This window comes from Pseudonaja textilis, chromosome 2, assembly GCF_049901715.1.
Source record: "Pseudonaja textilis isolate UNSWEBS1 chromosome 2, rPseTex1.2, whole genome shotgun sequence".
NCBI classification, from domain to species: domain Eukaryota; kingdom Metazoa; phylum Chordata; class Lepidosauria; order Squamata; family Elapidae; genus Pseudonaja; species Pseudonaja textilis.
Genome location: NC_141991.1, coordinates 235,495,748 through 235,521,544, shown reverse-complemented (window position 1 = coordinate 235,521,544; position 25,797 = coordinate 235,495,748). Strand labels below are relative to the sequence as shown.

Genomic DNA, 25,797 nt, shown 5'->3' with positions numbered 1-25,797 from the left:
TTCTACACCTTCACATGTTTACTTGAGACAGAGTTATTTGGTGCCTGTCAGGAAGGATGCCCATTCATATCTGTGTCTCCTTTCTTGTCCTTAGATCAACATCAAAAGCCAATTTCAAGTTGTCTTTATATGCCATCATAAAATTAAGAAAAACTTAGGATAGCTGATTTAGCATCTCAACTGAATTTCCAAATCCATTTGTTGAATCAGATCTAAAACGATGATGCAAAGAGGATGTGCCCAAACTTGCTTTTATTCCAACGCATGTATAATCTGGATGTACCACAACAGCCTGAAGGCAATAGCCATGTTAAGTCTTTTGCAGCAAAACCCATAATTTTGCAGCACTTCAAAGATAATGTTATTTTTACATGGCTCATGTTACATGCATCTGGACCATGATCCAAGAAAACATATACACAGAACTAGGTTAATCTTTAAAGCACCATAGCACCCAGTGCAACCATGGATGACTTATCTGCTTAATTATGTAGATCTGTCTTTTGAAATGCCTGCTACTAATTCCTTGTTGACAGGTTCATAGGATACAAAGCATAACTTCATTGACACAGAAGATTCAAAGAATTTTAACATTTATTTTTACAAGGCATTTGCCTCATTGGTTTGTGAGGTTTATCAAGGTTAAATTTGTGCTACAGTTCTCAGCCCATCCATTGCCTGCAATGGACTGGATACATTTCTGACATAAAAATGAATCCCACAGCTCTTAGGCTACCAGTTTAATCAGTTAATGTTAAGTCAAAGGATATACATATAGAGAGATTGCCAAACCTTTTGTCACTTTAAAAAAGAAAAGCTTTATAACACCAAAACCATGCTTCTTGTGATGTTTGCACAATCTGCATTAGTTCTTCAAGTTTTATTAGACAATCTTTTGGAATTATTTTAAAGGAAAAGGAACCAAAACAGAAACTTTAATGTAAATGCATTATATTCTGCAAGCCAGGAAGCTTTTTATGTCTTAAGTTCTAGTTCATCCAAAAGGCAAATGGATTCTCTCAGCGAAGCCTATATTTGCAAAGGTTCAAAGGCTTAGTGTGATGGAGAACTATAGAAATCATTTGATTAGACTTAAGGAGAACTCACAGGCCAAAAAGCAGCCTACAAACAATGCTCTAGGTTTTTTGCTGTTTAAGATTGGCAATCAACATAGGAGCAGTATCTAGCAAGCTAGATGCATATCTGGTGAGTTGTCTTTGAAAGAGGCATATCTGCTGTTAAATGCTTGGAGACTACAGTTTTTGTGTATGCCTTCAGAGGTGACACAATGTTAAATAAGCTTGAAATATCAAACAACTTACACATGTGCAAAGCCACAGATATTCTTGCTGAACAACTTTTCAACTCATCCCTAAAACAGCACAAAATGATCATTGAATCTTGGATTGAACATCTGATTAGATCTTTATCACCTGAAACCAATGATATAAACCCTACTCTTGAGTAACCTTTATAAAAGATTACAAGGGAGAGTTTCCAAGAAATTTATTTTCCAACCATTTTTGAATTAAATGCCCATTATTCGGACAGTACTTTCAACAAAGAAAATCTGCTCAGAACAGAAACATTATATCTGGGAGAAGGGAAGCAATGGTGTTTACGAAAGTGTAAACACACACATACAGCTGGAAGCCAAGTTATCAATAGTTACATGCCTGGATAGGGTAGAAAGAACAACTGAAAAAAAAATCCAATTATTAGCACCTTGAAGTTGAGCTTGAGTTGCACTGACCTCAAAAATGTGGGGAATTCTGAAAAGTGAAATCAGAGTCATATTTAAGATTTAGGGCATTTTTATTGTTAAGGCACATAGGACCCTAACACTGAGATCAAATAGAGATATGAAAGGCTTTAAATCACAATAACTGATTGCAATAATGATTCTTATAACAAATCTGGCTTCTTCTCTGGAAACTAGTTTTATAAAATGTTATATAGAGCTTAGTCAAAAAAGGGAAGGAGGAGGAGGACAACTGAAGTTAAATAGCCTATTCCTGAATCATGACTATTTTTTTTAATAAAAACTATGTTTTCACAAAGAGCCCTTGGTAATTTTAGTTCCAAGAAGCACAAGAACTTTAGTGTTATTAAACTACATACATCAACAAACCGCATCAGACAACAGAGCGTCAAGCTTAACATTTCTCATGCCCCAGTTAAGCAGTACTGTACAGCTGAATGTGGGTTATAACAGGTTAATCCCATGTATGCCCCCGTGTTCCCCATATCTAATCAGCTTCCACCTCACAGAGGCATCTTAATGCTCCCCATTGGAAAGGGTAACAGCAACTGCTTCAGTGTCCATTTTTGCAGGAATTCGTGGTACTTTCTTGGCAGGGCTGGGAATATGCTAGAAAGGGGGAAAGAAGCCATAGATTAGGACCCATCAAAAAACAAATCTGACAAAGCTATTTTAAATGTGTGTTTCAAAATGTAATGAGAAAATCTAATGACACTCAAGGGAACAGTAGCATAATAAATACTTGAGCTATATAGTACTAAATACTGTTCAGGCTGTGAGTTGAAGTCCATGCAGTTTTAAGTTGCCAAAGTTGAAAAATGTTAGTATAGACCATTCTCTATAATGCATAACCAAGCAGCAGTTTCTCTTCTCCTGAGAGAAGTGCTTGGCAAGAGATACGTCAGGGCCCACCACATATTGGGGTGGCTATTTGTTTTCATCTGAATAATTGAACAATGAATGCCAAAAATCCCAAAGAAAACCATGCCACAGATTTAAAGGACATTGGTGACAATAAATTATAGTTAGGTAAGAGTTGGATAAGTTTGAATAGCAGTAGCATGAAATAACTGAGCACGCTTTAAAATCTAGAGGATGAAAACAAATAATTTTGAGTATCATGTTCCAAATTTAACAAAAGCCCAATTTATAATTTTTGGACAATATATACAGCCACAAAAACGAAAGGTGGTACATAGGAGAAACTGTATATGTAAGAGACGATTCTCTTTTACATTAGGTCAAGAAAGTGAGACTAGACATGATTTAATAGGATTTAAGAATGGATTGCCAGAATAGCAAGTACAGATGTAATTTGCTACATGTGCTTGTTGCACAGCTATTTATTTTGCAAGAAAAAGAAATACCAAAGAGAAAGTTAACAGTCAACCAACATGTAAAATAGCAAGGAAATGTGGTTGAGAGAAACCAAGCAGATTCCTGTGCTTCGTCCAAAAGAATACTCTTCCTTTGAGTCACACAGATCGACTAGCACTAACATTGATAGTATTTAGGGCACGCAGCTTTGCATTTAAACAGAATTTCTATTCGGCCAAGACTCTAACTTCAGCAAAGTCATTGTTGTGCAATTATGCAGTTTTAAACCATAATTAATGTTTGCAATTATGCAGTCTTATCCCAGTCAATATATGCACTTGCCCTTAAATATAAGGGAGGGACAGAGGTTATATGACTGCCCGGTTACCTCGCCGGCCAGGTTCAGATGAACTTCCACTCCTGCTTCCAGTGGTCTGTCACTCAGCATGGGACGACGGGCATATGTCCTTCTGTGCTTTTCATCTACTCGTACCAAGTACCATGTTCCCTCAAAAAGGTCGTCCACTGAACACTGGGGGATATAGTTTGCTGTAAAAAAATAGGAGGGTGGGGAGGCAGAATGTCTAAACAGGCATTTTATCCCAGGTATTAGCATATTGTAGTGATCAGCACCTTTTCAGATGACTCATTACTCTGAATAAAGTTAAGGGTCCCAAAATAAAAGTAAAAAGTGATTTAAAGTATAATTATATTCTTTTCTTGAAATTCTATTTCTTAAAAAAATAAAAATACCTAAAACCTAAAGCAATCTTACACATGAACACAGAAACCCAAAAGTTATGAGACATTTTTGTTTCCTACAAATTTGCATATTTTTAGAGATAAGTTGGTAGTAACAAGCCTTGTTACAAGCGTCATGGTGCCTAGGAATGCAGTAGAGCTACATAGCATGTTAGTGCAACCAATATAATTTGTAAAAACCTATCGATCCTAATCTGTTAGTAACTTTCCCAATAATTAGCAAATCTCCCTCAGTGGGAACTGCAATATATTTTATGCATCAACGTTTATTATCTGAGTACAAAATATGTTACTTATATAATTCAGGGGATGGAAGCAGGGCGTAAGGTGCAAATCCTTATTAATCACAAACGGGATGGTTTTATATCCTAAATATGGCCTAACCTATCCACATATCTCTAATTCATGAATGGAAAGTTTCCTAATAATTGGAAAATATTCATTTCATTATTGTTTTTAGAAAAATAACCATTAATATTTTAGGTATCTGTAGTTTTAATGTACAGTACATCATCCTTAATGTCATCTTAGGAAAGATGGATTTGATAGAAAGCAACAAACTCAACAAATTTGGCAAATTTTCTGATACAGGTCCTATTCATTTCCATGGGCATACACCAACTATGACTAAATCAAGATCATATATATCATAGATTCTCTATCACTCACCTAAGTGGTGAGTTTTTTCTCTCAGCATCATGTTTTCTTCAAATACTTCTGGTGAGATACATTTCCTTGAATCAAGCCTTGCTTTCAAATCAGTCAGGCTTGCTATTATTTTATCCAGAGAAGAGCCTGCAGTATAAAGGAGTAAGTTAAACTTTGTTGGAAAGAGTATTATAATACACAAACAGCTACAGACTTGGACATACAAGAATAAAGCTAGTAAAACAACCCTTTGATTTCCTATAGATACTCCAGAAGGGGATTCTTGTGGCCCTTTTTAATGGCATTAACTCAAAGACACTAGTAATGCAGAAACACACATCTTAAAGTTTCTTGACATTCATGCTAGCATAAACAATTGTATCCCACATTGTAACAGGACTTATCATCACAGCTACATTCTGATAAATTTTAAATCTATGCAATAGGGCTGGATAATGCTACAGATCTGTATCCAAAAAATACTTGAGCATCTGAGGGCAGAAATGCAAGATCTGTCAGCAACTCCTTAAAGCAACTGAATCAATATAGTTGTTTTAAAGAGTCACAAGTAATACTACATTCACACTCTGGTGCAAGCCAAAGTATCTCTTTGGAATCTAACCTGAAACACTGCCCAGACCTTCTGAACAATTTGCTTCAGAGGAAGTTATAGCAGACCACAGAAGTAGCTTTCTTTAGTTTTAATGTTTTGTACAAAAGATATTTTCATTATACATGGGAGTCTCTTCCCAATCTATTGCCCTCCAGAATTGTTAAATTCCTATAATATTAAGAATGATTTGAGGTGAAGATACCTGAATAACACAAAGTAGAGGGAGGTAAGTAGTGGACTTAGGGACAAGAATATAATCTAATCACAACATATGGAGTTAATATAACCAGTAATAGCTGCTAAGGATTGGCATTTCCCTAACTTGAATTCACCTATCTATCTATGATCAGCAACTTTTGGCTTTCAAAAGTTCCTCAAGAAACAACAGCATACATACATATTCATATCTCAACAATCACTTGCGCTATATACCCTTTAATTTTTTTAAAAAAAACTCAAGATTCTAAACATGTTGAATGGTATGCTTGCACAGAGTCAAAGAACTATAAACAACTACTAGTATTTACTCCCAATAGGAATTCAAAATTGGCCACATCTTATTGTGTGTGCCTGGGTACACACACACACACACACACACACACACACAAAAGTGATGGCTTTCCTCACCTGGGGTTGCATCTTGGCTAACCTTAATGGAGTAGAGAGTAGCAGCAAAACCAGAACCATATGAGAAAACTCCAATCCTTTGTCCTGCCAGTTGCTGTGGAGAATACCTGCATGTCATAGGAGTCAAGTGGTTAGCAAAACATTTAAAGAAGGCGAAGGAAAGCATCTCATGGTTATTTATCTAGAAAATCTAATTGGCTTCTTCCAGCCAATATTTCCTATTAAATAAATGAAATTTAGGAAACTTAACATTGTCCCTTTTTTCTCATTTTCCTAATTCCTCTTGTTCCTTCTTATTGTCTTTTGTTCTATTTCATGTACAATATTACATACATTTATAAAAGAGCGTCACTGGATGTCAATGTAAAAGCAAATATTCGGATAAAAAGGAAACAGGCAGCCTTGCTGTTTTAAAGGTACATGCATTTTTCTTCTTTCCTACTTGTCAAGTATTCACAATTGTTTTCTACCCACAAAATGCATCAGAAAACACTTTTTAAAGAAATGTATGGATTCTTGAAACAGTACATTAATGCTGTGTAAATTGCCAAGATTTTCAATTTCAGAAATTCCTATACTGTTTCTAGAAAAAAAAATATTTGGGGAACTTACAATAAAAATACCATTAACATCTTGGGGATTTATCTCTGTTTCTTGGCAAATTAAACCTGGGCTTTAGGAATATGCTATCTGAATCTGTAAAATAATTTCACTGCATCTCAAACACATTCCCATAGTACCATCATACATACTGGGCTAACAGAGAAGCAAGACAGCCATAAACAGATGGTGTATACATATTTCCGTTTTGATTGGAGACAAGCAAAGAAGCCTTTGTTTTTTGGCTGAAGATTTCAGAGCTAGCTTTCATAAAAGCTTTTTCCACATCTCTGTCAAAGTAGGTGTCTTCCAGTTTTAGATCTCTGAAAATAAGATAAATATGTAGAATAAATACACACAGAATCCTTTTTTCAACCTGCTGGGTAATTTGAGATTAGTGATGATTTGGAAGACATCTTATCTACAGGCAAACGATTTACATATATTGGATTACGCTGATATGAGGAACAATCCTAAAGCTTCACAATCTAAATTCACTTACTAAGATATAAATTCCACTGAATTCTTTAGAAAATATTTCTGAAAAAAACTATTTACTTTTATGCTACAATTCAGCTATCACCTTGACTTGTGCAAAGAAGCTTTCTCTCACATTTTTCTTCTCTACATTTTCTTTATATGCTCCTAGTGTGTCATTGCTGATCACTGGGCACTCAACAGCAGATCCCGGGCACTGTTAGGATGGCATATAAAGGAAGGACAATCCTTTCTGTTGGCATACCCCCTCCCCTTTCTTATATAGAATTTTATTAAGCATTTTATTTACAATATTAAAAACTAACACAAGCTGAATGTAAAGAAAAGAAAGTGCAAAGAATAAAAAGTGGATGAAAAGAGAGAAGAAATATAATAAAAAGAAAACAGATAAGGAAGTAACTTCCAACCTTTAACAAAACAAGTGTAAACAAACGTAATCACTCTTTGCCTTCTATAAAGTTAAACAGGGATCCATCCCTTCATTCCATATCCCATTACTTATCCATAAGCAAGACCATAAAACATCAACTTTTCAGCTCATGCTCTTCCTTTAGTAGGTAAACATTGTTGGGCACAACCCATTGTTTCAGCTATCTGCGAGTAGGCTTCGTACAATTTATCAATGAAGAATAAAATATTTGGATGACACATGACTCTGTAGCTCTCAATTATATATTGCCATTAAGTACAATGTTAAAAATATTTTCCAAATCTTGCTTTTGAGGTAACTCTTGTATTTGGATAGTTTACCTAAATGCTTCCAAGCCATTGTAAATGTCATTTTCTTTCGAGAGTGTTGGCTCATTAAGAAAGTCATTCAGCAGCAGGCGGGCTACAGATTTCTGAACAAGTTTGCAATATGGAGAATGGAAGATTATGAAGCCAAAATCATTCAAGGTGAAGTCCTTGTCAACTCCCTCTGAAAAAATTAAAAAGAAAAATAATAAAAACAATGACATTCTAGAAATGATACGTCAAAAATTGCAAACCCCATGTATGCCATTGAAAAACAGAGCTTATTTCCATGTAAGCAAACATGGTACTGGAATGTAAATATATTAGTTATTCTAAGATTAAGGCTCTTGAAAAAGAGTGTTTACAATTTACAAATCTTACACCTGTCATTTAATAAAATTTGACACCATCTCTCAAAAGATTCAGAGTAGCAACAGACACAAACCATCCTGGTTTGATTAAAGCCTCAATACACATAGGGGTAAGTATTTATTTATTGATGTGCTCTAGTTGTTCCTTACTCTTGCATACCTCTACCTTCCTTACCTGTTCTTTCAATGTAGACAATTCATTTATTTACAGTACCTGCATCTCACATTCTTATTATTTCATGAGTGGAATAGTATCCCCACTTTTCAAATACCTATTTCTCCCCATCCAGTATTTCCACACTTCCTAAAAATTATCAAGTAGGCTTTCTCTTAAAAACGTATAGGTCCTGTGCATCAATAAAACACACCTCTCAAGAACTATTATTACGCTCTTCCTGAGAAAGAGAAAGCTCTTCCTGAGCCAAAACTATATTAATAAAGTGCTACAATGTCCTTGCAGTAAACATTTAGTTTCAAGATCTTCTGTGTTCCTAAACCAATAAAAGATTTGTGGTGCCATTTTCAAGTGTGGATGGGAAATGTTTTAAGTCTGTAGTACCTTTCAAAATGTTATAGAAAATAGTAACACCCCAAAGAAAAAAAAGGGGAATCCGAGTCTACAATTACATTTTCTAGCAAGATGTACCTTTCTGCCACTGCGCACAAATTTTCTTGCGATAGACATTGTAGCAGCGATCCAGTGCATTGAGGTAGCATTGTATGGATAGCTTGCCATCTACCACAGGATATTCAGATACCATATCAGGTTTATAGAAGTCATATGCATGCTGCATATGGGTCCCACGCAATCCTATAGGGAAAAAATTCACATATGAAAGCGTTATATATTCACAAGCTTTTTTTTCCAATACAGAGATGCACTATGCAGAACTACAGTTAATGGGAAGTGTTGAAGAAGTGAGACAGTACTTTCCATTTTTCATTTCTCTGAGAAAATGGAAACTGCAGTATTTAACATCCAAAAAGAGGGTTTTTGTAGAATTATTGTATTCAGTTCTCTTGATCTTTGAGCCAATCCATTTGTATGGATGTTCATGTAAATAATCCAATTGCATTCCCAACGCAAAAAATGAATATGTTTAACTTAATCTTGGCTACCATACTTGGAAAATTGTTTATGACTATACTCTTTAACAGGTGGAAAAGAGGCAATTACTCCAGGTTTGTTAGCTTGATGTTTTAAAAGTGCAAAAGTCCAAAGTAAGTAAAACACGTAAACTGTCAATGGATATTGTTTACAGAATTCATTTGACGTGGTGACTAACTTAACCTTTGTTCTGGGGTTGCACAATACAATGAGCCATAAGCAAGAGCCTTTGTACTTAATCAGGGCACAAATATATTCCAGCAACCTCTGCCTTTCCTGCCTTGTTCTCATGTGTGATTTCCTTTATTTCATCCTTAACCTATCCGAGATTGTTTTAAAGTTAGCCTTAGTTGTTCCAGTGTTGTTCCCCTTTAGTGAGAAACAAACTGTAGCTACAATCTGATACTCTTCAGCAACCATTAGTCAGCTGATCTCACCTTAGAGGCAGGATCAGCAAGCATCACTTAGCTACTTTAGGCTGCAACACAGATGTCAAACCCCTTCTCGTCCCCTGGACACTGTTTTCTAAAGCCACTCCGCAGTGGGGAAGATCAGACCTTTCAATCTTATCTTTCTCCCACCCACATTAAGTTTCCCAGTTAAATCCTGTCTTGAACGCTTGGATCAGCCTGAATACAGGTAATCCTAGACTTAAAACCACAAGTGAGTCCAAAATTTCTGTTTCTAAGTGAGACAACTCTTAAGTAAATTTTTCCCCATTTTACAACCCCTTTTGCCACAGTTGTTAATGAATCACAACAGATACTATGCTAGTAACACAGTTAAGTGAATCTGGCTTCCCCATTGATTTTGCTTGTCAGAAGGTTGGAAAAAATATTTGACCCGGAGACGCTGCAATCATCATAAATAGGAAACTGCTGCCAAGCATCTGAATTTTGATCATGTGACCATGGGAATGTTGCAATGGTCGTAAGCATGCCAAATGCTAATAAGTCTCTTGTTTCAGTGCTGTTGTAACTTAGAACAGTGACTAAACAGATGGTTGTAAGTCTAGGACTACCTATAATGGCTGAATGGCGATGCTAGTGGATAAGAGCTGTTTTTAAAGAGACATTTACTGATTTTCTGGAATAACCTGCTGATCAATTCTGATTTGGCAGAACTGCTTTGAGCAGGTGCTTTCAGATTTTTATTGGAAATTTCAGAGTAGCCATAAGCTCATTCCAAAAGGTTAATAACAATTGGCTGACGGTTGAGTTTTCTTTGACACACCTGGGCAAAAAGATTTGTACTAAGTCTGGGCAGACGGCTAAACCAGCCAGTCTAACCACCTCAAAAAATCCCTATACTTTCATTCCTGTAGAACCCCACTGAAAGAGCAGGCTGACACTTGGTGGGAGGGGAGAAAAATATATCTTGATGAATCTAATAATCTCCATCTCAGCATGCCCTACGTAATACCATTTGCTGACCTGTATGTGGCTGGATAAGGATTACCAGTAGGTCAACAAAAGTTAGAATATGCTACCGTAAACGCAAGCGTAGGATATGCTGGTTCAAGGACTTTAAGAACTTTATCTCAGCCATGTGAAAGAACCTCAAACAAATGCCCTGGACTTGCGCATCAGGTTAAGCTAGCCAAAAACTCCGATCAAAGTTAAACCATGGAGTCCTTGGTGCTCTGAGCTTGGTTTATTGCCCAACTAAGTGACCTCATTACTGGCATGACATTACCTAGTTGAGTAATGAAATGTCTACAAGCAAACCATCAAACTTGGAGAGCACCAAGGACTCGCAATTAAACCCAGAGGTATACATATTAGCATACGTTGAAAGTTAAACTAACCAGATATGTGAGTGTAGAACTGTAACTGAGTTGGCTAAGTATGTTGTGTGAACTTGGCCATTAATGTGAACACTAGCTGTATAAGCAGTATTTCTTTTAGAATAAGTGGTAACAGAGCACTAACCTCGTTCAAAAATGAGGGGTGCATTTGGACCCACAAGCATAGCAACAGCACCAGCTCCTCCAGTTGGTCTGGCATTCCCACTGGCATACACAGCTATGTCTCCAGCTACAACAAGTGCGTAACGCCCTGAAAAAATACAGATACAAGCTATGAATGGACTGCATCAACATTAGGAGAAATGTCAGTTGAGACAATCTAATGCAAAAAGAAACAACCCCATCCAGAGTTATTCAACCTGCAACTATTTTAATCAACTGCAACCATTCATGTCTACATTTAGCATTAAAATCCCATTACAAATTTTTGATTATATTGTGTTGACACATATCCTATTACATAAATTTGCATTTTGTATATGAGGACAAGTGTGAGCATTTCTAAGTGGCATTTGTGTCAATAACAAGGAAGTAGCATAGAAGAAGGTATGTCTAGGTTAGGTGCCATAGAACTTGTAGGATAAGCAGAAAATGTTCATAGGGTAATAGCTTAAGATGATGCTGGATTTTTTATGAAAGCCTGATAAATTATAAAAATATTATCTCACAGAATATTCTTATATTTCAACTTTAGCTGACCAATACCTTTATAAGCCTGTTAGTTGCTACATTCAATGACATTTATCAAGAGTTTTGTCTTGAAAAAATTTCTAGTGCAGCAAGAACTGATTATAAAACCTACTCAAATAAGTGTGATTTGACAATCAGAATTTATCCTATTTTACAGATAGAACAATGACTAGCATCATTGTTATATGTTTTTCATGCCTCACATATCAAGATGCAAACCGCTATCCTCACCCAGATAATTTCTGATATCTCCGCATATCAACATTGCACCATCCTACTTCGTATAGTGTTGTAATCAGCAACTATTTCAACTAGATACTTTACACTTGGTTAGAAGCTGAAAAGCATTCATCATTAGTTCCTCCCATAGATTCACGCTGATATTGTAATAATTAAAATCTTTTTTAAACAGTCTTCTGCAATGTAAACAACAACAGAGGATTTGGCAATGCATTACCTCTCTGGATTTCTATAACATTTCTAACAAGTTGTGGCTAATTGAAATACATATCTAGAAAATCTTGATTTGAATAGGTATTAAGTACCAAGGTACTTTTATGAAGGGTTTTGGAAACTGTACCTTTGTTCACTCCTTTTTCAATTTATTCAAGGATTTGGGTTGCCCCAGATGATCAAACTTACCATCCCAGGAACTAGATTCCACCCAGTTAATGGCATTGAAGAGTGCAGCTGTGCCTCCATAACATGCATTTGTTGTGTCAATGCCCTCCACATCTGTGTTACCAGATTCTTCAAAGAGCTGCATCAGGACTGTCTTTACAGATTTGGATTTGTCGATGATCGTCTCCGTTCCAACTTCAAGTCTTCCAATGCAATCATAGGAAAGACTGCTCCGCTCCATCAGCTTCTGAACTGCGGTGAGGCAGAGTGAATTGATATCCTCTCTGTCAGAGCAGAAGCCCATCTTGGATTGTCCCAATCCAATGGTGTATTTGCCTGCATCCACTCCATCAAATTTCTCTAACTCTACCTGGTCAACATACTGGGAAGGAAAATAGATCTCCAAAGCTACAATTCCCACATCTTTTGGCCAACAGGCTTCAGCATTCACAGGTAGGGATCCAGGCATATTGGTGTATCTAAAAAAAAAAAAAGGTCATGGTTTTATACCAATGTACAATACTGAAATTTAGTTTTTGAAAATATCAATAATCCAATATTTGACACAGTAATTGTCAAGAACAAATATTATCTGTTAGACAGTTTTAAGCTATTCCAGAAACAGCTATGAGTAAACAGAAGGAATACTTCATATAGAAATGTACTCTTCTGCTTCAGTTGATGCTATTCTGGTCTATTACAGTGTTCTCAATCTTATCAATTTTAAGGCATGTGGATTTCAACTGTCAGAATTCTCCAGTCAGTCATGCATCCATACAATTTTGTGGAATTTCATTATTTTAATAAGAATCTGATTTTAAAAAAAACAAATACTCATTTTGCTTTATCTTTAACAAAAAACCCCAAACCCCCCCCCCCCCCCCCCCCCCCCCCCCCCCACCCCCCCACCCCCCCAACACCCCCAAAAAAAAAAAAAAAAAAAAAAAAAAAAACCAAAAAAAAAAAAAAAAAAAAAAAAAAAAAAAAAAAAAAAAAAAAAAAAAAAAAAATGCGGAAAGAAATGCCAAGAATGTTAAAGAAATTCAGAAATATATAATACAGCAGGGGTGGGATGCTACCGGTTCTGCCTGGCTCTATAGCACCGGTAGCTCTGAAGAACAGCAGACACAGAACCGGTTCTGTGTTTGCTGCTGTTTGGCCCACCTGCCTGCCCGGGCTCTTATCTGTCCTTTATTTCGTGCTTTTTCAACCTCAGCTGCTCTGCGTGGCATAGCTGAGATTGAAAAAGCAGGAAAAAAGTAGCTTTTCAAATGCTGCGCACCTGCGTGCAGCACTTTTCAGTTGTCCGGGCAGCATAGCTTAAGGTTTTTATACGTACACGCAAAACGTAGTCACCGAACCAGTGGTAACACCAGTTGAATCCCACCCCTGTAATACAGTATCCAGACATGGAAACTATATGCCTGTTAACTCCTAGTTTCTATTTCCACTTACTGTAGTTGGAACGAAACTTTAAATAAATTTTTAAAAAAATATGGTACAGAAGTCTCAATTCTGTTCCAATACTCATGCCCTACTGGCAGGTCTACTGAATAGCTCTTTGCTACTAACATTACATTACCTGGACACCACTCTTGATTGAAGAGTAGTGAATTTGAAGAATATTTCAAATTCACAATAGTAATCTATTTAGTTTTATTAATTTTTTTCATACTTTTCCTGTATCAGCTTGATTTCTTTCTTCCTGCCACTCCCATTCCTTTTTGCACTGCTTTGCTTTCAAACCACAGAATCAGACAACCATTGGCCTTTGCCCTGCTTATTCTTAAAAAAATAAATTTATATTCTGATTAACTAATTAAGGAATGACAACAAACATTTTAATTGTTATGGCCCTTAGGAATAAGAGGCAACACTGGCAGCTACCAAAGCAGAAATTAACATAGTATGGTTGTCAGTGTCAAAAGACAATTGTCTAAGTTGTGCTTAATTCATGGGTTTTTATATTAGGGATTTCCCCAGGGAAATATAGTATTGATTTTTTTTTCCTTTCAAGACATATTTACTATTTTTTATTTATTTTAGTAGGCTTATCTGCCAATTGACTCAGTGTACTTACAATCCTACTACAGGAAAGAGTAGTTTATAATCCTACTATAGGCAAGCAGGATTAAAACAGCAATATAATCAGCAATAAACAATTCTATATAAAACATTCCTATGTCAAGGAATCACATTCTTACAGACTCGTGTATTCTTACACAAACATACTTCACCATACACACACTTTCTGTACACCAACATTTTTACAGCATTTGTTTTTTTGCCTCAAGAGAAACTGTGGATCAGATTGACAGCTGACTTTTTTGACTCGCAGTATAAAGCATTTTTAAAAAATACAAAAATAAAACTGGAAAGTTGTTATAAAAATAAAGCAACCAAGTATGTTACTTGAACTCCTGTCTTCAGCAGACTGAAAAATACACTTGGTGCATTTTTCTACACATCTGAAGAAATTTACAAACAACAAACATTACACACATATAAAAAGGCAGAATAGTGACAGACTGCGCCCACCATGGACACAAGTCTAGAAATTAGCTCAACTTTAACAGCTTCTAAGAAAATACTGCATGCCTACTTGGTAGATATTGAGGAATGATGGGGCAGAGGTTGGCTGGGTAGCTGCAAACTGGGTAATAAGGCACATGTTTTGCAAGGAGAAAGTATCTTCAGATAGTTAAAATGAAGATTTTTTTCACTATTAAAGTCTTAAATACTTTAACTACTATGCCTAACACACATAAAAGGCAATGCAAAAGGAAACACTGAATAAAATTACCGTTTACATTGCCAGGCATCTGTTACACACACAGAGACACACAGTGTGCATGTGTTTGTGTATGTATCTATGTCTATAATCTCTTTCTCTCTCTCTCCATACACATATCTATATATGTATATTTATATCTCTATTTTCTATAACTCTATATCTCTCTCTACACACACATACACACACACAAAATGAAACTAGAAGTTAGAATTTGGAGTTCAACATCCAGTGACAGGTTTGTTTCCATTTTAGAAACAGAAACGGATTCTTCTCGATTAACTGTTTTGAAAGCAGCCCACACATTCCGGGAAGGGGGTTGTCCGCTTCTTCCAAAGGGTCCCAGGCGGACCAGACGTGCCGGCTTCGGCTCCTATAATCCCAAGCCCCAAGGTAGAGACCCATGGGAGCTGGAGTCTGGAGGTGGCGAGGGGAGACCGGCGGCTTACGGGTGCGCCTAAAGCAACGCTCGCGATTCCCCCGAAGACAGTCGGGCAAGGCGAAGGAGAGAGAGAAAAGGCGCTTCTCCGCCACTATCCACCCGATGCCCTTGGCCGCAGCCGCCTCCTTGAAGGCGCTCAGGGGATCCGGAGGGGAGAAAGGAGATGCCAATCCTGCTTCCCTTCGTCCCGTCCAGAACAGAAAAGCCGCCAAGGCAGGACTGTGAACCTTCCGCCTCTCCGTCGGCTCCCTCACAGCCTCCCGGGGAAGCCCTCGAATCCCGCCCGCGAAGGCCTCCCCCCCGCCCGGCCACTCACCCGCAGTGGAATCCCGTCGCCGGCTCCGGCAGACACCGCGAGCCCCTGACCGCGCATGCGTACATGTCATGCCTTTACCTCCCGTCAAGACCGGCCCTGTCCTCTTAAAAGCTAGCGAGCGCGAGCGCATCACCTTTCCCCCAACCCACCCTCCGCTCCCCTCCTCCGAGCCACGCCCCGCTTCATTCTGACGCGTCCCGTCCCCCCAGCTTCTGTGCGACACGCCACGTCCCCTTTCCCGCCCCCCCACAGAAATCGGGAGACCTCGGACGCTGCCCACGGGCAGACGCCGTTTCACGGCTCGCGCGGTTGCCCCTCCCTTTCGCCCCAAGGGCAGCCCCACCCGCAGCGCGCACGCGCCTTTTTCGGGGCGCCATGAAGCCAAGCAGGAAGCGAGCGAAGGCTTAGCTGGGAGCTACGGATTGTCTTCGCTTGAAAAGAGGGACGAACGAACTCGAAGACTCCCGAGAAGTCAGGGCGGGTTTCGGATTTCTCCAGTCTTCCGTGGTTTTGTCTTGGATAATTAGCGACAGAGCGTCCCTAGCATTATTAAGATATGTCGATAATTGGGTTTTTTAGGCGTGCGTACTTGCGTTTTATATTAGGTTAGCGAAGAGGTCTCCAAACTTAGCAACTTTAAGACTGTGGACTTCAACTCCCAGAATTCCTCAGCCAGCTTTTCTGGCTGAGGAATTCTGGGAGTTGAAGTCCACAAGTCTTAAAGTTGCCAAGTTTGGGGAGTCCTGGTGCGCTCCAGATATGCCAATATAAGCTCCATTACTGCCTGATAGGAGTTGTAATCCAACTCTAGGATGTCCCCAATATACATCTACAAATATATAATTGGTGAAGGGTAGTTCATTACTTAATGCTGGATTATTTTTTAAACTTTTTATTTATTTTATCCTGCCATTATTTTTATAAATAAGGTGGCGATCATACCTAATATTCCTTCATTCTTCTGTTTTCCCCATAACGACTCTTATGAGGTGAGCTGAGAGTGACTGTCCCAAAATCACCCAGCTGGCTTTCATGTCTATAGAACTCATGATCTGGTTCTTAGGCCAGCATCTTAACCACTTAGAGCAAACTGGCTACTTTACAAAGGGCAATTGCCCCATTCAGAGCCCTCCAGTGTGTATAGGACTTGTGATTTTATCTCTGAGCTTTCTGAAAGTAGGTCTATCTTTATTAACTTGCTGCATGTTTCTTTGATCCACAAAAGGACTCCCACTCTTTTTAAAAAAATTAAGCCACTGGGATGTTTACAAAATCAAGTGCAAGCTTCGAGCTCACCTAGACCAGCAGATGATTAATTAAAGTTGTGATTGAATGCATACTTCAATAGCCATGTTAAGAAAATGATTGGATTTCATTAAAATGGTTGCAAAAGAGACTAGAATTTGTACACTCAAGTTTGTTCACCTTTACTCAACCTTTGGTACTGCTAAATGTGCTGATATTGCAGTAACATTGGAGGGCTGTGTGCAAACAATACTTATTACTCAATTTCAGAGTTTTGCATCATTTGAGAAATCAAAGCAAATATTCATGTAGTTGTACGGTATTCTGTTTCCTGGAAATCATTAAATGGGGGGCATATTCTGATTACAAGCAACTTGAGGCATGTACTAAATGTTCTAGGCATGCTTTGTATTTTGAATTTCTAATACAAACAGAGTCTACTGGACAGGGTCACCCTGAGATCAGATTAAGACAGGAAGACAACAGACCTAGTTTACCACAAAGCATGTGTCAGAAAAGCAATGTTTTGTCCTCAGTTTGAAAAAGTGCTCTCCCAAAGCCCCTCTTCCCTAATATTTAGGTCTTAAGCTTTGGTTGACTGTAGTACTGTACAGTGTTTGGCAAGTTCAAGCTGGCTGGCTGGGGAATTTTTGGTGTTGAAGTCCACACGTCTTAAAGTTGCCAAGTTTGAGAAATACTGGTGTAAGTAGAACTTCTTAGTTTATAAAGAAAGAAAGGAAGTCTAATAAAATACTCAAGAAAGCCAGCACTGGGGAATAGAAGAGGTTCTGAATGTGTCATATGTGGGTGATATCTCAAAACCTGTTTCCTATAGTTCCATCCACAGCCAGCAGACATGCTAAGTGGACAAGATGCTGTTGAAGCCAATGTATTTGCCAGCTGGGGCAAATATGCATTCTCAATAATTTGTACCAGAAACAGATCAGAACTTTAAAAATTCTAATAGTTTAAAATGGTATGGCTGTGCAACAATCCAGATTCAAAAGTGAAAAAATAACTAAATGTTCTTGGCCAATGACCATTCATTTAACAATCATTTGAAATTAGGACAGTTCTAAAAGGAATAATTTAAAACTGGTCCTCACACTTAAGACTGTTGCAGTGGTCACATGATCAAAATTTGGGCACTTGGCAACCAGCATGTATCTACTATGGTTGCAGCATCCTGGGGTTATGTGATTGCCATTTACAATATTCCCAGGCAGCTATCAATAAACCCAATAGGGGAAACTGGAATTAAGTTAACAGCCATGGCAAAAAATGTCATAAAACTGGGTGTGACTCACTTAACCATATAGTTTGTCAACAGACATTCTGGTCCTAATTGTGATTGTAAATTGAGCAGTAGCTGTAGGGATGGGCTTACAAGGTCCTCTGGGCGCCTGCTTTTTATCAGGGCTCTGATCTGCTTGCCTTCCCACTGGCTTTTAAATTTTGAGAGTAGAGTCAAAATCTCTTGCCTGAAAAATAGAGCATAATACTGAGGACAGTTCCCTGGAATACAAAGAGGGTTTAAAACCCTAGCTTCTAGCTAGAAGAAATAGAATTAACCTTTTCCCAGTGGCTTAATCTCCAATGATTGAGAACCAGCCTTTAGCACAATTTATATTCCAAGGAGAACTAGAGAGTTGCATACAGAAGGCCTATGACACACTGTACAGTACTTCCTTGCTTTCACTTATTATTTATAAATACTGCTAATGATTTGTGAATCTCACTATCTTTTACTATCCTAGGAATTTGAGGCCAAAGGTACAGGATACAAATGTTAAGATTCATTTTTAAATGTCTATCAGGGACGAAAGCTCCTTATTCATTCACCACATGACTGAGCTAGTGTACAACTTCAATCATTTCTTGGGATGAAATTGGGAAGCAAATAATTCTTAAAAGTTTGCTAACATTTTCCTTCTCTGGCCTGCTAACTAGTCTGTTTCTGTAAAACTGCTTCTATAAGGCAGAAATAATCTTGCAGAAATACTTTGTATTTTTCCTCCAGATTCAGTTAATATAGCATTAACTCTACCCTGTAAAAAAGTTATTCGGAGTGGAAGAAACAAATATTAGTGAAGTAAGTGTCTAGTATAAATTGTCTTTTGCAGAGATTATCTTTGATTCCTTAATGGAATTGTGCATGCTGTTTTATCTCCAATGACTTGTAGCCTCAATAAAGCAAACATCACAGTAATTTAAATTTGCATTTGTGTTTTTCTTCTGAGAGAACGTGAACTTCATAATAATTAAGTATGTAAAGAATCTTCCACACAATTTACTTTGGACCAGCGTGATATCACATATGGTATAACTCTGTACAAAGAACAGATATTTCTAAATGCTAGAGAAATTACACTCGTATAACTTTAATCTGGATTTCTTCTACTACACTTATTATGCAGATAACATTATATTGGAAATCTATATTCACATGCTATAAATTATAAATTTGTAAATAAATTATTTCTTTTGCAGCTGGCAAATAAAACTATTGTTTTGGAAGTATTCTATACATTAATGTCTTTTATTTGGTTCTTGTATATTAAAGAACATTAAAATATAATAAAAATCCATTAATTGCACAATAGTGGTGCCAATTATCTTTCAATTAATCACATCTGTTGTGTCTCTTGGGAAAGAGTACAATTTATATTTTGCATAATTCTGTCATAAAACTAAAGTCTACACGTTACTGACATTTAGATTGACAAGGGTGAAATAGCATTGTCAACATATAAAAGGAAATGTACGTGAATTAATATAGAATTAACCAATGAGAAATTATAAGTTCACGCTTGACTCTTGTTGGACAGGTAGACAGTTTTATATAGCATAATAGGTCATAATTTATTGTCTACTATAGACCACTAGTCAGTCCCCAACCTTTTTGACACCAGCGACCAGCTTTGTGGAAGACAATTTTTCCATGGACAGGTGGGGGTGATGGGGGGGGGGGGAATGGTTTCGGTTTTGCTTGCTTGCCTGCTGCTCACCTCCAGTTGTGCGACCCAGTTCCTAACAGGCCATGGCTTGCTACCGGTCTGTGGCCTGGGGATTAAGGACCCCTGCTATAGACAATTCTAATTTAGCCCCTAGTCTCATCAATAGCTAACCAAATGATACCTTCAAATCAGCAAAGACACATCTAGGTAGTTTTCTAAGGCAGTGTATTTCTCTGACATGACGGGGAAGGGGAAAAAAATCCTTGAAAAAAAATATTGCAAAGCACTTCTGTACTATTGCAAAACCCCTAAAAGAATGTGTTCATAAAATTCTTGAGAGTGGAATTTGACTTTACAAGATAATTGTACTGCTCCCCTATGCAACCTGAATTTAATCTCCTAGCGACTTAGAACTCCATCAGGGATATCCAACCTTGGCAAGTTTAAAACCTGTGGACTCTAATTCCAAGAATTCCCCAGCCATGCTGGCTGGAGAATCCTAGGAGTTGAAGAGTCTGTAAGTCTTAATCTTGCTATGGCTAGATACCACTGAACTCCATATAAAAATAAAAGATATGCATGAAGCGATTCTACACAGTCTGAATTGACTAAACAAGCTAAGTGATTCCAAAACTCTGAGCCACAATGCCCTGCCATGGTATAGGATATTTTACTACCTCATTAATAGAACTGTCCTAATTGTCCCTGGGGCACCAAGCATACAGTCTGGGAGATGCTAAGAACCCTGTGAACTGAGAATATTTGGGAACTTCTGAACTTAGTCAAAACCATACAAACCAAATTGTGGCTTAGCATGCTGTATTAATTTGTCATTGCTTTATTTGTTTATTGAACTTACATGCTGCTGAATTGTATTAGTGTCAGAGCAGCTTAGGACAACAGCATAAAGTAATATCAGCCAATCAAAATAAACAGCGGTAAATGAAACACAATACTTCTGGTGTTTATTCACTGAAGAGGAAAACCTAGCTTCTGGAGGAAGGCTGTTCAAAAATGTTGGAGCCATGAGGGGAAAACACTATTTTCTAGCTCCTGCTCCCCTCACCAAAACAGGGTAGTTCTCATGATTAGTCACTGTAGCTGATAAAGTCACAAGGCAGCAAACCATAGCTCACCACAACTTGTAAAAAATGTCAAACATAAGAGTGGAACGGAGTGTCTTGGAATAGCAGAAAGGCAGTCTTTTCTTTCCAGTTCCAATGAAGCATAGCCCCATCTTTAAGTCTGCATTTGAATGAGAAACTTCCAGTCTGCTTTTGGAGCCCATTCTGCTTATTAAAAGTATGAATCTTCTGCTTTAAAATTACTTCTTCACTATTTTGCACATCCATTATCCCAGCAGTGATAATTATAATAGTTTCTTTGAATAAGAACAATTTATGAAATGTATAGGCCTTTTGACTCCCTACAACTTTGGGCGGTGTACAAATTGTTAAAAATGTTAAACAAGAAAACAGCACAAAATAAACAAAAAGAACAAAGATGGCAGAGATAACAGCCCCCTGGGACAAAAAGAAGAGCAAGGGGCTTCTGTCATGCTCACCAAAGGCCTGGATGAAGAGATAGGTCCATTTTGTGCATGTACTAGGCACAGGGGAAAGCCCACACAAATTTGATCTTGTCCCCTTATAGTCATGCTCTGGATTTTTTGTTTGTTTTTGCAGGCCCCACAAATGCAGTAGTGCAGTAGGTATTGGGTCAGTTGCCAATAAAATAATGCATTAAAACTGTAGAAGGTTGTGGTTATGAAACCAAATCTAATTTTGTGCATGTCTGAAAGTACAAATTAGGTATTCACCAGTTTGGAACTGATATGCACAGCATAGTTGACTGTCTATTCATATGGTAAGCACAGGAAGTAAACCATAAAGAAGCAGATTTGGGGATCTCCAGGTATATATATATTTCTTTCATTCATGCATGCTTGACAATAATTATAGCACTCTCATTCTGAATTACCAGTAATCCATACTTAATACTATTAATAAGAATTAATCCTCCGGTATTTTAACTATTTTTATCACTATAGAAAACCACAAGGTGTCACTGTTTCAAGTCTGCCAGTAGGACCTAATTTTTAACACTTCTCTATACTGGATAATTAAATCCTATGTAGCATCTCCTTTCTTTTTCAGAGAAAGGAAAATAGAATTCAACTTCTGCTTTTTGGCCTTGCTCATTTAACCATGGTTTGTGGAAGTTAAGTTCAAATTTTAATAAAACATGACATACCTCAACTAAAGAAGTTGTATAATAGAATGAGGCATGAATCAAGTCAGTCAAATTAAGATTAAGTTTTGAGGGGGAAAAAGTTTTTTCTCCAAACTGTCAGGTATGCAAGTACATATGACATTTGGCTACATTCATTATATAAGAAATTCAAGATGACATTCACAAAAATACAGTTTTGTGGGGGCCTGATACAATACTCTATGGGGTAGCAAAGTCTTGTATCACAATTTATTAATCATTTAGGAGCCCACAAAATTCTATTTTTTCTTCTTTTCACACATTCTTACAATTACCCCCTCTGGAAAAGTTCCTAAATAATTGACAAACTAATGTTTCTCTTTCAAACCAAAACAATTTTAAAAATACTAAACGATGAATGCAAATTTTCTCCCTCCCAAATGAATGCATATTTTCTCCCTCCCATCAGCCTTTTATAATGAACGTATTTACAATTTTGACTAAAAAGCCTGCATACTTTTTTATCACCTTGAGTCAAATTATTGCCTTGTTGTAGATTGTGGAGCTTTTCCTATATTTAAAATTATTCCCTTTGTGCTTTTCTAAATATAAAATGCATATTATAGGGAACAATTAGAGCAGTGGAAGGGAATAGAAAATTTGCTAAATGAAAACATCATAGAATCTTTACATTGTTGCTTATTTAACTATTTGACTAACAAGGAAGGATTAGTGAACTATAAAAAATAAAGCACACATTGAAGATACTTTTTTCTAAGTCTGTTTTCAATTGGAAGGACTTAAACATATGCAGACATCTCAAAGTGACATCAACACTATTTATTTTAGAAGAACTTAGGTGTAACTAGAAAGACCCGTTTATTTTTAATTGAGTCTGAACAACTTGTGTCATTCTGCTTGGTTAAATTTAAAATTTTCCAAAACATTAGCCAGAAAGGAACAGACCTTAAAATTTAACTACCCTAAAAATTTAACAATGTATGGTGAGATCTTGGGACATTTTTGGACACAGAGTTATTGTTACTAAGCTCTGCCAAAGTCAAGGAAATAAATTGCAATAGTGCAACTTGTAGCAGATTTATTTACAAGTAAATCCCAACAGATAATACCGTTCTGAATTTCTTAGAAAGTACCAGATGTACAGTTAATTTGCCCCATTGATCTCAGTACTGCTGGTTCACATACTTCTTTTTTTTGCTAGTGTAATCCTTACAAAGAGATGAACAAAGTTATGCCCGAAATATCAGATCTGTAAATGGGGACGGATATCCTTAGAACTAGCAGGCATTTCTACTAAAATAATCATAAAAGTTTCTGGCTTTCAATTTTATCCTATGGGGATTAAGTCCTGATTTTGGTACATTTCATTAAGCAATGAGGAAGTGTGGTTAATCTAATGGCTAATTACCATTCCAATCCCCAACATAATGTTCTGTTCAGCTTCTTTGAAATTAAGGAAAAATTGTACATTCACTTTGGAACCATAACATTCTTGGCCATCTAGCACCCCTTCTTGCTACTTTATATAAAAGAAACCACAGATGCCTAGTAGCCTTCTGAAACACTTAATCCATCTGAGAAAAATATATTGAATTGTTTCCCCATCACACGCTGTGAAGAAAAACAAATTTCCTGATAGAAGGCAACCTCAGACTGTTTCTTTAAAGCTGCCAAGAAAAATTAGAAGTTGTATTCGGGTGAAAGGCTAAATTCCCTAAGTAGAACTGGAGGGACTATTTCAGTCAGAGGCATCCTAAAGCTTGGTAGTTTGACTATTATATGTTGGGTGAAAAATACAGAACATTCACTAGTTTCACAGATATACTGGGGAGCTAATCTTCATCCTCCTCATTTAACCATCTGTCCATAATTTTACCCTTCAACTAAGACAGCTGTTCCAAATGACAATCCAATTATACAGGTTTGTGCTGGGTTCACATAATGTATTAAGAACCATACAAGTATAGAAAGTTTAATGAACCCAATCAGTGAAAGTTGGGTCACCAAACTAAAAATACTCTGGATATAATTATTGTAAAAATGAGTCAAGCAAGGATATATCATACCTAAATTTCATCATACTATGAATCCAGATGAATTGTTTCAAATTAACAGTCTTAATTCTTATTATTTAAACTGCCAATTCTTAATGCTTTGGCTGTTTTAGACAACCTCTGATCTGACTCCAGTATTACATTGAAATGGCCAAATATCCTTATATTTGTTTCAATCTAATACAATTTGTAAGAATTATTTTTCTGTTAATATTTTGTAATTTTTAAAATGTTAATTGTTGTGTCTTGCAATTCCTTTACTGGCTGGGGAATTCTGGCAGCTGGTCTACACCTCTTAAAAGATGCCAAGGTTGAAAACTGTCCTAACCATTATCTTATTCATTGGTTACTTGAGAGAATTTCATGAGAAGAAAGGGGGAAGCACAATTTATTTAATTGCCCAAACAGGCAAGCGCCTAATATTTTCAAGGAGCAACCACTTCTGGATTTTATTTTGGGCAGGGCACCCAGAGGGAAGGCAGACTAGTCAGTGACAAAAGAATGCCCACTCCTATGACCTACTTGCCTTTCCTCAGTCTCAGTAGGAAAGAATAGACCTAATGCAACTATCATAAAAAAGCAGTTACAATTGCTGCCTCTGCCCACTTTAAACAAGCCAATTTTCTTGTTGCTATGCTGCCTGAAAACAGAAATTAAGCAAGAGATGCAGGAAGCTCTCTCAGACATCCCACGCCCCTGAATGGGGTGAATGACTGAGCTTTGCAGTAAAACCAGGGTGCAAGGCAAGTGGTTGAGCAAATAATATCACACTTTGGGAACATGTTCTGCTCCACCATCTCCAGCGAAATACCTTTTATTAAAAGCAGAATTAAAACATCAGTTATGCACTATCAGATTATGGCTGACTCTTCACACCCACCACTTGCTATTCCCTCTGACAGTGATCTTTTGGTTCTTCAGCAGATTCCCAATCATAGTAACAGGATTCCCAGGAGGAAGCAGGGAAGGTGAGCATGCCCCAGAGACCTACTGCAAAAAAACAAAAACAAACAAACAAACCCACCTCCCCTTCATCTCAAACTAGCCTGGTGAATAGCAAATCCCCTTCCTGTATCTGGGATTCATCCTATCTGGGATCTCTGATGATCTTTTAAAATAAATTCACGTACTCACACATTTTTACACTCCTTCAAGAAAACCAAAGAAAGCAAAAACAAAAACTACCTAATCTTAACCAAGCAAACAAACCACAGGTTTAGAAGAGGATCCCATCTAATTCTATAACTCCATAAATGATCTCGGAAGAACCCTCTCTCAAAGGGCAATCCCCTACCTACCTATCCAACTCTTTTCTTTTCTTGCTTTTCATTCTGTGCATTCAAGGTTTTCTGAAAGTGAATCCCACTGGGGAATTTACAGAGTGGTGGAGCAGACTACTTTGCTTTGTTGGACCATACGACTAGCACACTTAATAACAACCACAATAATACAAATATTAATAATGCCTCCCCTCCCTCCAGATCCAACCCACCTGTGTGCAGCAATAGCTCGCCTTTAACCTCAATCGCCGAATCGGTAGCTCTGGAAGGCAACAGTTCTGGAGATGCGCCTTTAAACCAGCCCCGCCGCCTCGGCTGCTG

General features: G+C 37.5%; 1 protein-coding gene across 2 annotated transcripts; it reads right to left on the bottom strand.

The window, feature by feature from the left end:
* Positions 1 to 576: 576 nt before the first annotated feature.
* HMGCS1 (3-hydroxy-3-methylglutaryl-CoA synthase 1) lies at positions 577 to 25,740 on the bottom strand. Of its 2 annotated transcripts, none has more exons than XM_026716238.2 (10): positions 25,689 to 25,740; positions 12,181 to 12,638; positions 10,973 to 11,098; positions 8,580 to 8,744; positions 7,578 to 7,746; positions 6,482 to 6,652; positions 5,730 to 5,836; positions 4,511 to 4,636; positions 3,468 to 3,628; positions 577 to 2,371 (listed from the first exon to the last, which is right to left on the bottom strand). In XM_026716238.2, the coding sequence occupies exons 2-10, from the start codon at positions 12,626 to 12,628 to the stop codon at positions 2,279 to 2,281; spliced, it is 1,566 nt and encodes a 521-aa protein (XP_026572023.1). In that variant the 5' UTR covers positions 12,629 to 12,638; positions 25,689 to 25,740; the 3' UTR covers positions 577 to 2,278. The 2 variants fall into 2 exon arrangements, with proteins under 2 accessions (XP_026572023.1, XP_026572015.1); XM_026716230.2 differs by lacking the exon at positions 25,689 to 25,740 and adding an exon at positions 15,709 to 15,789.
* Between the last annotated feature and the right edge of the window lie 57 nt (positions 25,741 to 25,797).